Below are 13,915 nucleotides of genomic sequence, written 5' to 3'. Positions count from 1 at the left end.
CCACTGCCATTGATTGAGGCGAGGGTAGTGCCACGTGAGAGTTGGGTTGGCTGCACTAGCTAGCTAGCTAACATTACCTTCCTATCAGTAACGTTAACAGAACGGTGGGAAAGCAGTGCTCAGCAGGCGGGGCAAAGGACAATGTATACCGGGGTCCTATTTAGCTAGCTAGCTACTTCCCTCGGCATAACGTTAACAGAACTGTGGAAAGAAGTGCTCGGCAGGCAGGGGCGAAGGACACTGTGTAGCAGTGTTTTAGTTAGCTAGCAAGCAACTTCCCTCGCCGTAACGTTAACAGAACTGCAGAAAGCAGTGCTCGGCAGGCGGGGTGAAAGACATGGTGTACCCGTGTCCCCTAGCTAGCTAGCAGCCTCCTTCTTCTTCTGTGTTTTTTTTTGGCGGTTTGTGCATTACCGCCACCTACTGTGCTGGAGTGTGGGCCAGAGACAGCGCTAGCAGTGGGTGCGGCATGTTGTGGGCACAGCATGTAGTAACCACTGTCTGCAGATAGACATTATTGATTTGACAGGTAAACTCATGGGTACACTTGCAATGGCTGCCTGGTATTGCGATGCAATGTTCTTTCAAATGTTAACTGATGTGGCTCATACAATTGAATGTATTTTTGTAATGGCAGTTGAGTTGAATTAAGAAATCGCAGCACATATTTCAGCTCATATTTTACTTCCTGCTTTGCTGCTATCGGTACACTTGAATGGGGATGTCCGTTGACTTGAATGGGGATGTCCGTTGTATTCATTCTATTTTTATGGCAGCAAATGCAGTCAGGAGAGGAGAACGTGTGTTTCTGGGTTTATTTTTTTAATATTAATATAGCGAGGTCAAGATAATCCTATTTGAAAACACAACTAAATGTATCAGAGTAGATTCACAGACATGATAAACCAAAAAAGGAAGGCTCTATTGGCTCTGTTGAAATATGAACTATGCGTCTGACAGTCTCTATTGAACTATGCCTCTGACAGATTGACAGACTCCTAAATCAAAGTCATATTTGTTTACTCCTGGACTCATATGCACAGGCCCGCACGCGTGTGCGACTGCACACACACACACACACACACACACACACACACACACACACACACACACACACACACACACACACACACACACACACACACACTACTTCAACAAACAAATTTGCATTTATCTCTCGCTCTCTCTCTCTGGCTGTCTTTTCCTGTTTTTCCTCTTCATGCAAGTACTGGCACACCCTCAAAGATGTGCACAGCAGTGCAGATTTTCTACAGCAATCTTGTCCATTAATTTGACTGCGAGGTTTGGTTTGGGTTCTTCCTGCCTGCTCTACAGTTTTTTCCTTTCACCGTTGGGGGGAGTGTGTGTGTGTGTGTGTGTGTGTGTGTGTGTGTGTGTGTGTGTGTGTGTGTGTGTGTGTGTGTGTGTGTGTGTGTGTGTGTGTGTGTGTGTGTGTGTGTGTGTGTGTGTGTGGGAGCGAGTGCAAGCATGAATACATGCGTTGTGTTTGAGAGGGGGGAGATGAGTTGATTTGGGCTCTCGTGCATGTCCATCTCTGTTCCACTGCGCTCCCGCAACTCTCCAGCAGCTCTCTCGTCTCTCCTTCAACGTCTTCTCGTCTCAGCTCCTCTCATCTCTCGCCATCGGCTGTCCTCTCTAACCAATCGACAAATGCTAAAAACCCACCTGGTTCCACAGAGGGCCCTCCCACCAAACATATGCACAGGTATGAAACCTTTCACAAGGACAAAGAATCCAAAATCATCTGGAAAGAGTTGAAAGCAGCACTCCTTTTGGTTGTGATGTGATTATGTGTGTGTGTTCAGCATGTGTGTGTGTTTACCTGGGATTTTCACTGTGAGGATATGATTGAATGTATATGGGCGGCAGGTAGCCTAACTGTTAAGAGCGTTGGGCCAGTAACGGAAAGGTCACTGGTTGGAATCCCTGAGCTGACTAGGTGACGCATCTGTGGATGTGCCCTTGAGCAAGGCACTTAACTCTAATTGCTCCTGTAGGTTGCTCTGGATAAGAGTGTCTGTAAAAATGTATATATGACACTGTTTTATGTATGTGTTGCCTTGTTCTCAAAGTTTTACTTATCAGATGCTGATTCACCTCATGAGATACATGTATCTCCTCTCTTTCTTTGTCTTATATTTTCTACAAGAACTCCAGTCTCTGACTTATCTTATGTACTCTTTTGGATTGTTCTGTAATTGGCTCTTTCAGTGATTTCCTCTGCTCTATTTAATCTGATTGGCTGTCTCAGGGCTTTCCTCTGCTCTTGATCTGATTGGCTGTGCGAGCCCTCTCTGGTGCTCTAATTGGATTGTAATTGGCTGTGAAGGAGGTGTCATGACTGTGTTCTCTGTCTTTTCCACTGTGATTGAGAACAAGGCAAAAATTCACTCACATCAGAGAGTGTCTGCTTTCAACTCTGAATTAACATTTAAACAGGCAAACACAATGGTGAAATAACATAAAATACCTAGAAATGTATTTGCATGCCTTCCCATCTCTGTTCTAGAGAGAAGCATACAGAGTTTGTCCTAGACTTAGGCTGCCTGGGTCGTTCCACCAATTCGGTGTCTTTAGAGAAGTGTAACTTGATCAAAACAAACTTTTGATTTCACTTAATTTACTTGAATGCAAGCTTCACAAACATGTTTTATTTGTAAAACTTTTCTATCCTGTCTATCTATGGGTAACAGGGTTGACGTTTTATGCTTGACCCGCACAGTTTCCCACAACAAAACACCAGAAAATGGGCAAAAAGAGTAGAACCAGCTCACCTGCTTTTAAACTATGATTTGACTATCAGATGTTCAGTGTTTCTTTAAAATAATATATTTAAAAAGGAATAGTTTCACCATATTAAAACGAGAGTTCAGTTCACGTAACAGGGTTGGCCTTAAAATGAGGGACATACGTAAAATAATCACTAATCACATTAAATAAATTATCATCTTTAGAAATTACTTTTTCAAAGCAACACAATAAGTAGGGTGATGGTGACTTATTTTAGGATGAAGTGGGTTAAAATCTTAGAAGTGACACAGGGTTGACGGAGGGACATGTCAAAATGTTACATTTTGGCACTTTAGCAAGCCTTTATTCTTATTAACAAAATCTGATTTATTGAATTCTCCATGTGGTCTATATTAAAGGGCACTTAATTTAATATATATAGCCTTTTAAAATTCAATATTGGTGCACAATTTCTACTTAAAATATTAAAGGGACGCAAAAGGCACTATTTTCGTGGAACGACCTACCTAATAACATTGTGCATGAACTTGGCTAACCTCCAAGGATGCTGCGTACTTGTCATACTTAACATATTGCCATGACACTGTGGCAAACAGGATCATGATAATGAAATAATGTAGACACTGTATTTTAGAATGTTCTGGGCTCTTACGGGAAACTCCTGGAAAGGGCATCTACAGTTTAGTTTCTGTTCTGCTTTGTAGTTTCCTGTCTTCACTTGATTCTTCTCTTATTTTGTGTGTGTGTGTGTGTGTGTGTGTGTGTGTGTGTGTGTGTGTGTGTGTGTGTGTGTGTGTGTGTGTGTGTGTGAGAGAGACATAGTTAGAAAGAGAGCCACACAGCAGACTGACTGACATGTTGTTTTCTCTACCCACAGAACCGCATGCATGAGTCTATGAAGCTGTTCGACAGCATCTGTAACAACAAATGGTTCACAGACACCTCCATCATTCTATTTCTCAACAAGAAGGACATATTCGAGCAGAAAATTAAGAAATCTCCCCTTAGTATCTGCTTCTCGGAGTACACAGGTAATTGATGAAGAGTGGAGGCTGCTGAGCTAGGAGAAAAGAGAGGGATGTAGTAGCAGCAGGAGGGACAACTAGAAGAAGGGCTAGTGTGGGAGGGAGGGATAATGTGTAGAAAGGCTTGAAGCTCAGAACAGTTACTCATCCCTTACCTGGCATGACTCCATGTTATCATCTTAGGGCTTATAGTGCAGAGCAGCCAAGGAGTATGTCTGGCATGCTGTACTCTCTGTGTAAACCAAGGCCTCCCTCCGCAGTTACACGATAATCCAGCCACTTAGAAAGACATTAGGTTTTACATTAGGTGTGAAATATTTGAAAAAACGATATCTTTTTTTATCCATTCTTCAGTTTTTCTTGTCCTCATATCCTTCTTTTGTTTTGTCTGCTTTTCTTCCACTTTTATTTTCCTCTTTCTATTTATCTTTTATTTTATTCACCCCACCTTCTTTCCACATCCTGCCTCTCTCTGGTCCTGTAAATATATTTTCTCCATTTCTTCTTTCTCTTGCCCTTTCAAACCTTTTTGCAGGCGCGGACACCTTCATAGAGGCAGTGGCCCACATTCAGTCTCAGTACGAGAGCAGGAACAAGTCCCTCCACAAGGAAGTGTATGCTCACGTCACCTGTGCCACCGACACCAACAACATCCAGTTTGTGTTTGACGCTGTCACCGACGTCATCATCGCCAACAACCTGCGTGGTTGTGGCCTGTATTAACCCAGAGGATAGACCCAATGTGTCCCTGGATTGACCCTTCTCCTCCACTTTTCCCTCACCCACATATCAAATTAATTCACCTTTTAGATTTGTTCAATATTAAGACATTTTAATTCCGTTGCATAAAGAGAGACAGCTGTTTTTTTTGCCTCAAGCATTGAACACCATTAGTCGAAGTGAATACAGGAAAGAGAGATAATCCTTGACTGGAACAATTAGTTTAGTGTCATAAAGAATATACATTTTGACAATCACTCACCTGCAAAACTGTTCAAGACAATCTGGACATCCATGGTGAATCACATTTCCGAAAAAAAGAATGCAGATATTATAGACATGCATTTGATACATTTGTAGCAAAGTCATGTTAGCGGTAGGTTATTTCAGAAGATATGCTGTTTTACTAAAACACTAAGGCAGTTATTGCTGTTGTGTAACCGTGTGTAAGTGGCATTGGGTCACCACCAGAGATAAACTATCATCTACAGGTTACAAGGAAAACTGCTCATCTTTACCAACAAAGTATCTATTGTAATTTGGCATTTTGCTTATTGAGTAATAGTCATCTGATATGAAAGGAATTTGTGCCTGGACGGTTTTGTGAAACACTTTTAAAGTTGGAATCGGAGTTGATGAGTTGGGGATTTGTTTGCGGCTAATGGAAGATGGTACTGTATAAATAATGTGAATTTTTGGGTGGATTTTTTTTCTTCTGTTCTGCTTATACAGTATGTCATGTAGGTTCTGAGATTTTAGTCTTGGAAGGCTTTTTTTTGTTGTCACTACAAGTTTTGTGAGATTCAATGATTGGGTTTGAAATGTGTAAGGTTTGAAAGTACAACCAAATATTTAATTTACACTGCAGTGGCCTTACTGAAGGGTACATTTTTACTAAACAGTGTAATTGGTTAAGAAACGGAGACCATTTATAATGCAAATTGGTAGGAGTGACAATCAACGTAGTCACTGCCTGAAGTTGAGTTAGAGCTGATAGTTAGAGATGTAGAAATATTCAACTGTCATATTTAGTCTAGAATTTCCTGTTGCAGTTTAGGTGCCTCAGCAGTCTCAATCAAGCACATGGAGTTGTTTACCTTATGGTGATTGGCCTGGCTATGTCAGTAGCTATTTTATCTTACTGGTGCCAATGCCATATTTAATGGGAGAGTCAATAGGCTAAGGAGCAGGGAGTTTCTAATGTGTGTGTTAGAGCAGATAAGGTAGTATCTGTTTGTGGTATACTGTAAGAGAGAAGATTAGGTATCTGTGGATTAATTATCCAGGAAACAGCTGTTCCATTCCTCATTACACAGACCCTCAGGGAGGACACCAAATGTCACAACACCCTCCCCTGTTCTTCTGCCAAATAATGCCAAACCACTCTAAGAAGGGTCAAAACTTCTTGGTTTCTTGCCAAATAATATGCCGCTTCCTAAATCGGGGGGTGGTCTGATACCACCCTCCTCGTTTAGCTGTACAAAAACCTGTACTCGTTTCTTGTCATGGCTGTAGGAATCTCCATCTCTTAGAAAGTACTAATTTGTCTGCCTCACAGCATCACACCCATGTAGGTGCCGGGTGAGTGGGGGTAGGGAAGATGTTACCATGATGATCGTTCTCAGCACCACGCCTGCCTTAGCTGGTAGGTGCAGCCTCGTGTGTCAGGAGACTCTGATACTCTAGTCACTGCAGTGATTCTAGGGGCTCTGTAAAATATTTGTTGACTATACTGCTGTACACTAAAATGTCATTGCAGTAAGATACTGTGTGTTGCTTCGGTAGATGCACAGGACACGGGAGGCAAAGGCTGTGCCAACCCTCAGGCCAGTTAGTTCTCCACAACAGGACATGAACTCTAAATTGTCATGAGCAGACAAGTTCTCATTCTGTGCCAAATCTGTTGAGACAGTGTTCATGTGCTACATTTGACATTTTATGAACAATAAGAAGCAATGGAGAATGACTGCCCCCTCTCATTGAAGCCACAGAAGTTCAAGGCCGACCGTGGTACTTTGTGGTGAATCTTCATGTAAAGAAACATATTACATTTAAGGCATTTAGCAGATGCTCTTATCCAGAGCAACTTACATTTAACCTTTATTTAACTAGGCAAGTCAGTTAAGAACAAATTCTTATTTTCAATGACGGCCTAGGAACAGTGGGTTAACTGCCTTGTTCAGGGGCAGAACGACAGATTTGTACCTTGTCAGCTCAGGGATTTGAACTTGCAACCTTTCAGTTACTAGCCCAACGCTCTAACCACTAGGCTACCCTGCCGCCCCATATATTTTTTAAGACAATCTTGGTACCAATAATTGCTTCTAATACACCAGATGTATGTCCTTGAACCGATTATTTTACAATCGCACACAGAACAAGTTATAAGTATAATTTAGTTGCTATTTGCAGCCTGCAGTACCACGGTCAACCTTCTACTTAGTGAGAGGGGGCAACACTGAGCTATCCTGCAATGTCACTTCCTGGAGTAGCTCAAACTACGCATGTCATATCTCCATGAGATGCCATCTTAATTAATGGTTTCACATGATCAATGGCTTTGTCCATTCATATATACAGTCAATGAGTATGTTTACATGCACAGTAATAATTAGATATTAAACTGATTATGGCAGTAGGCAGATTTTGCAATAGTCATGTAAACACCTTATCTTAATCGGTGTCAGGTCAAAATCGAAGTAGGCATATGCTGATTAAAACACCTGGTTTTCTGAGCAATCTTTCGAATTATTAGGACATGTAAACATCTTAATCGGCGCTCCAGCTGTGTATTTGATCTGTGCATGTTCTAGCACCTGCCGAGCGAGCCTCCCTCTTTCGCGAATGAAGTGAGCAGAACAACTGAATGTATGCGCCTTAGAAGTAGTTTTCAAATGCAAACTTTTTATGACTGAAATCAGAATAAAATATGTTTCCCAAAAATGACATGGTCACTGTGGTAGAACGTTTATTTTGATTGGCGGTTTTCTACATTTATCAGAGTGCCATCAGGTAGCCTGATTTCAGATGTGTCCATGTAAACAGGATTATTAGGGAAATCGTTCTTCTTGCAAAGCATTTAAACATTTTAATCAAACTATTATATGAATCTGACTATCCACGATAATGGAATTATTGTGTAGATGTAACCGTACTCATTGATGAGAAGCATGTCTGTGCTGCGCTGTCAGCAAGCTCTCAGATTCCCAGCTGGAGTTATAATCTCTTCTTTACCAGAGACTAAACTAAGACAGAAGCCATCAGATTCAGATTCTGGAGGGCATGTGTAAGTCCCAGAGCACCCACCCAGACAGTCTGTCTCTGCTCATCTTATAGCCTTGCCTTAAACCTGACTGATGGCAAATAAAGCCTATGTCCAGGGCAGAGAGAACGCTGGGTAATAGAGTTTATGTCCACAGTAGTGAGACTGATGGATAATGAAGTCTTAGGGCCAAGGTAAAGAGACAGATTCGTAAGTGTGTCTGTCTGCTGGAGAGAAACAGATGGGAGGTACAATATGTTGCCCTGAGTAAACTGGATCTCAGGTCTAGTGGGTACCAAGAGAGAGAGAAAGAGAAATAGTAGTGAATATCATGTACAATAGTGGAGTCCCCTGATGTAATAGAGATTAGCCTTGGTGAAGGCTGAGATGGTTCATGTACCGTAGGTACCTAGCTGTAGTACAGTTGATTGGGTTTCAGCCTCTCTGAGTCCCCAGTTTGTGAGTCCCAATCCTCACACACACACACACACACACAGAAGAGCTCCCTATCACAGCAGGCAAAACATACCAGTATTTCGACTGCAGCCATAAATAATAAAACAGTCGGCACAATAGAACTTTGAAAAGCAGAATTCTTAAATCCTCCTTCGCCTTTCCCTGAATGCATTTCACCTTGTGTTACACAAAGACTGCCTCTGCATCAGCATGGGAGGAATACATTGGAAACTATTCTCTGGAGCTTACCACAAACTCATGAAGAAATTCAATTTACACCACCCACAAGCAGCACTAGGATGCTGACAGTACAGTACGTCATGGTATGATTGAAGTACCTGTTTTCTAGTAGGTGTTGTTTGTGTCTCACTGCTGTAATTATTGTTTGCTCATTCGCTTCTTTCGTTGTTGTGATTATTTATTGAAGGGTGTGTTTATATGAAGGAAATAATAAAGCACCACATGAAACTATGTGTCTGACCCTCCCTTCCCCTCTCGCTCGCTCTCTCTCTCTGATCAAGTTTGTGTATGCACCGTGCAGGGAATGTTTTGCTCTTCCTGTCTCTATCTGTCTCTCCTTTCTTTCTTTCTTTCTATTCGATTCAAAGTGCTTTATTGGCTTGGGAAATATATGTTTACATCGCCAAAGCAAGTGAAATAGATAATTAACAGAAGTGAAATAAATCATTTAAAAAACTCTCTCTCGCTCTCTGTTTTCTCTTGTCCGATGGGAATGCTACTGAACTACTGTCCTTTGCACAGCACACTCATTCAGTAACACACACTTTACACTAACACACAATGCCTCATTCAGTAACACACACTTTACACTAACACACAATTCCTCATTCAGTAACTCACACGTTACACTAACACACAATGCCTCATTCAGTAACTCACACTTTACACTAACACACAATGCCTCATTCAGTAACTCACACTTTACACTAACACACAATGCCTCATTCAGTAACACACACTTTACACTTTACACTAACACACAATGCCTCATTCAGTAACACACACTTTACACTAACACACAATGCCTCATTCAGTAACTCACACTTTACACTAACACACAATGCCTCATTCAGTAACTCACACGTTACACTAACACACAATGCCTCATTCAGTAACTCACACTTTACACTAACACACAATGCCTCATTCAGTAACTCACACTTTACACTAACACACAATGCCTCATTCAGTAACACACACTTTACACTTTACACTAACACACAATGCCTCATTCAGTAACTCACACTTTACACTAACACACAATGCCTCATTCAGTAACACACACTTTACACTTTACACTAACACACAATGCCTCATTCAGTAACACACACTTTACACTTTACACTAACACACAATGCCTCATTCAGTATTTAACTATTTCTCTCCATCCTCTGCCTTTATCTCTCTCTGTATGAATCTTGATAATATGGCAGTGAATGGATAAGAGGTCTGGTCTCTTTCTCTCTCCTGCCCCCTGTCTGTCAACAGGATCATTGTCAGACACACATCCACTGACCAAAGCAGCAACTGCCAGCTGCCTCTCATTATGCCTCATTCTGATTCTAACTATTCCATGTTCTTTATCGCAGAGCTCAATTATTCTGATTGGTTCAACTCAGTCACATGATAGACCCATTCTTCTCCTACGTAGCAGTCTCTATCCTGTCTGGGTGCTTTGCGATGCTCACTCTCTACTGTCGGCTTACTGTCCTCAAGTCATGAAGCTTGGTTCAACTATTCCTGCTTGTTTTTTATTGCTCTGAGGCTAACCTTTCCACGTTCTCTGTTTCTCCCTCCCTCCCTCTCTTCCTCATCCTTGCTCTCTCTTCCTCCTCCCTCTGCTTCTATCCTCCTTTTCTCTCCACTGCAGAATCGCATGCACGAGTCTCTTATGCTGTTCGATTCCATCTGTAACAACAAATTCTTCATTGACACTTCCATCATTCTCTTCCTCAACAAGAAAGATCTGTTTGCCGAAAAGATCAAGAAATCTGCCTTGAGTATCTGTTTCCCTGAGTATACAGGTAAGATGTTGTACCTTTGTAAATTGGCCAAAACATATTTGCTAGCTGAAAGCCTGCTCTTTAGTCTGCAAAATCCACTTAGGTCTTGACCATGTGATGTTGAAGTGAGTTGACATTGTGGTACATACAACTGAGGGGATTAGAAATACTGTATTTAGTATCTCTCCTCCCTCCCCTCTCTGACAAGGAGAGAATAAAATCACAGCCACGCTTGAGCAGTTATGGAGAAGGGATGACCAGTGAGAGCTGTCCCCATCTCTGTACACTTAGGCACAGACAGACAGTCAGACAGACACCATACCATTTCCTTTCCCGGCTTTAGAGAGCTGCCCACAGGGACACATTCTGCCTTCCACATCTGACACAGACAGCCAAGCCATTGTGACTGTATCCTCATGTTAACCGAAGTCACATGGGTTACCACACCAGAATGTGATTGTAATAGAGCTAATCATTTATTTAGGAGAATATAAAACGTATTCAATGGAATTAGTTTAGGCCCTAAAAGCTCTCTTCAATTCTAAGTTTTTCCTCTTTCCCTGTTGCCTTTCTCTCCGTCCTATCTTTCCTCCTCCCTCCCTCCCTCTTTTTTCCCTCTTTCACATTCTGCATTGCCTCCCTGCACAGGTCCTAACACCTATGATGATGCAGCTGCCTACATCCAAGCACAATTTGAGAGCAAGAACCGCTCGCCCAATAAGGAGATCTACTGTCACCTGACGTGTGCCACAGATACAGGGAACATCCAGGTGGTGTTTGACGCCGTCACTGACATCATCATCGCCAACAACCTGCGAGGCTGTGGTTTGTACTGAGCCCTGACCGCCCCTCGCCTCTCCTCTGGAAATGATTCTAATTGAAAATGCAACTTGGTAAATAATAATAATGATTGTTTTAAAATAGGCATACGTATATATCAATATATATATATAATGTTTTTAGTTTGACTTCAAAGAGCTGCCAACAGAACTGATTTCTTATAGAAACCCAGCTTTTAAAGTTTTAGAACAAAGTTGAGAACTTGTTTAATGTTTGTTTTCTCCACTTCCCAACTGTGTCTTTTTGTTTTTAACAAAACAACCCTCACTTATTTTACATAATGTCTTTCTTTTTGTCATTTTTGTATGTTTGTTTATCATATGTATATTTATTACATGAATATCAGTCCATTGGCTGACCTGTACACGTTTGCCTGAGTACGTTACTGTAGTAATGATGTAATGACGCTAAAAAACATTTCTTGCTCTAACAATGGCTATGACAGGTATGATGGTCATGAGTACCACAGTCAAGATCAGTTGAAACAAGCTGATGTGTTTGTGTGTTTCTGTCCTCTTTACTTTCTTATGTACCAGACTTGGTTTTCATGGTAATCCTAGAAGTTCTGTTCAGCTATTTGATCGTTGAGATCAACAGAAGCACCCAGGATTGATGCGTCCTATAAGATTGTTCTTTTTTTCCCTTTTTTTTATCCAATCCCTTCCTGTCACTCCGGTGGGCCTTTGCCATTGGCTTTGTGGATTTTGGAGCAGTGAGTCACAGCACGTGACCCCAAGCCTCTAAACCAATCAGATATCTGAAAGCTGCCAACCCCCTGAAAATGACAGGTTTGGAGATGGTCCTAGGAACACTTTGTTACTGTAATGAATACCTATTAACACTATCATGTAAGGAACTTCTACTTTTTTTATTATCATTGATTCATTTATTTATTTATCGTCTGTCCCACACTCACCACACACCTTGTACTCACCACACACCTTGTACTCACCACACACCTTGTACTCACCACACACCTTGTACTCACCACACACCTTGTACTTTATTCTTCTACTTTATCATCCTTATTTTTTTTCTAGCGCCCCCATGGTTTTGTTTTGGGCAGTCCACTTGCTTGGTAGTGGTGTCCCGTCACTCCTCCTGACACAGATAGCATGACCGACCCTTCAGCCTTTGTATAAAGAGACAGTTAAACGCTTCACATAGAAAATGTTGAGATTTTTTATTTTTTATCCAACACAAAAGTCAAAGAAAATTGAAAAACTGAAGAAGAAAAAAATCTAAAGACAACAGCATCATAAAGAGACAACCATCTTATGGACTGGGAAGGGCCGAGGGAGGGAGTTAGGGAGGCGAACCAACAGCCGTGCTGACCAGTGAAGCGGAGATTTGAGGTCAAGGGTCATTGGGCTGTGTGTCTTGGTAGAAATCTGTAGATCCTTGGGATCTTTACAATGTAGAATTATTCAAGAAAAAATCTACAAAAAGTATGATTATGACAATAAAAACAATAATGAAAAGGACAATGATAATAATTACAATATCAATGATAATGATGATTCTGTATTATTATTAAAGTATATTTCTTGTGCTTTGTAGCTACAGAACATTTCTTTATCTCCCCCTTTAAAAAAAACTGTTTGCAAGGGTTCCCGTGATCCATTCTTGAGCTGTTCTTACTGACTTACCCATGTTTATGAACTGTACTGATTATTTTTGCCTGATCTCCATGCAGTACAGTGTCTTTACTTAGCCTGACTTATATATATATATATATTTGATTTTTATTTTGGAAGAACCACTTTGGAGCACATCCTGCCACGTTGCTTGGCGGGGTGTCCACACGGCTGTACAGATTCAAGCTCTTTCTTTTACTTTTGGGGAATTGTACTTAAACACTTTCCAGGTCTTCATAGAAAAGCACAGCTCTCACTTCACACAAAGATTTGGAAAGATGTATCTCTCCTACCTATCTGCCTTCTTGATTTACATTTTTTTTAAGAATACTGTGTATTATTACACATACCAGTTTGGCATTATTTTTCCTTTGTTCCCCTCCTTTTTTATTATCCATTATTTTTATCCCAGTGAATGCTATTCTGTGCTGCTTTTTTCTCCCTCCTTTTTAGTGAATGGTTGTTCTTTCATGTGGGATGTTCGTGCTGGAATACCAATCGAATGTAGTGTTTACATTAAAACCCACAGTTTTCATGACTACAATTTGGGGCCTTCTGATTCTTATTGTCACTCATAAGTACCACCTTTTCTTCACAGACCTGATACCTTCTGGCTACTGACACACTGCTAATAAGATATACAAAACCTTGTCAAACTGATCAAGGGAGGAAAGTAGGAATGTAGGAAACTAACTAACTACCAATCATTCCACAATGTTAAACTAGGTTGGATCTGAATTTTACGTTAGAATGAGTGTGTGATGGCGGCCCATGTTCAGTGCAGTATATTTGTAGGCTGAGTAGGCTGAGGAGGGAGGGTAAAAGGGGATGAAATTATCACTTCCCCGCCATCCATTCCCCTGCAGGGAGGATGTCCTGCTGCTAGCTGACGTCTCTGCTGGGATGGGAGTAGAGGGAGCAAGTTCAGCCTAGGGGGCAGCAACACCTCACACATAGGCTACACACACTATGCATTACACTGACTCCCTCACACACACACACACACACACACGTGAGCACACACACACACACCATCCATGAAACTAAAACACATAGACCATCCATGAGCCCAGAGTTCCCTGGTCATACATGGTAACCTAAAACACATCAACGTTATAGTATCAATTCTGCCATTTTTCATGGATGGGCAAAAGAACAAACAGCACGGCAAATCTGAGA

General features: G+C 41.3%; 1 protein-coding gene across 3 annotated transcripts in view; it reads left to right on the top strand.

The window, feature by feature from the left end:
• The window catches only part of LOC120053904 (guanine nucleotide-binding protein G(o) subunit alpha-like), a 190,580-nt gene extending 179,485 nt beyond the window's left edge, over positions 1-11,095 (top strand). Inside the window, exons 7-8 of one of the 3 annotated variants that reach the window (XM_039001201.1) lie at positions 10,127-10,280; positions 10,908-11,095. In XM_039001201.1, coding sequence (XP_038857129.1) covers positions 10,127-10,280; positions 10,908-11,095 — 342 coding nt within the window. Of the gene's footprint in view, positions 1-3,649; positions 3,804-4,332; positions 6,645-10,126; positions 10,281-10,907 lie in introns of those variants that run through there. The other 2 variants (XM_039001202.1, XM_039001203.1) reach the window with 2 other exon arrangements.
• The last annotated feature ends 2,820 nt before the right edge of the window (positions 11,096-13,915 follow it).

This window comes from Salvelinus namaycush, chromosome 9, assembly GCF_016432855.1.
Source record: "Salvelinus namaycush isolate Seneca chromosome 9, SaNama_1.0, whole genome shotgun sequence".
NCBI classification, from domain to species: Eukaryota; Metazoa; Chordata; class Actinopteri; order Salmoniformes; family Salmonidae; genus Salvelinus; species Salvelinus namaycush.
The sequence above is the reverse complement of the archived record's forward strand: the minus strand, read 5'-3'. Positions and strand labels throughout refer to the sequence as shown.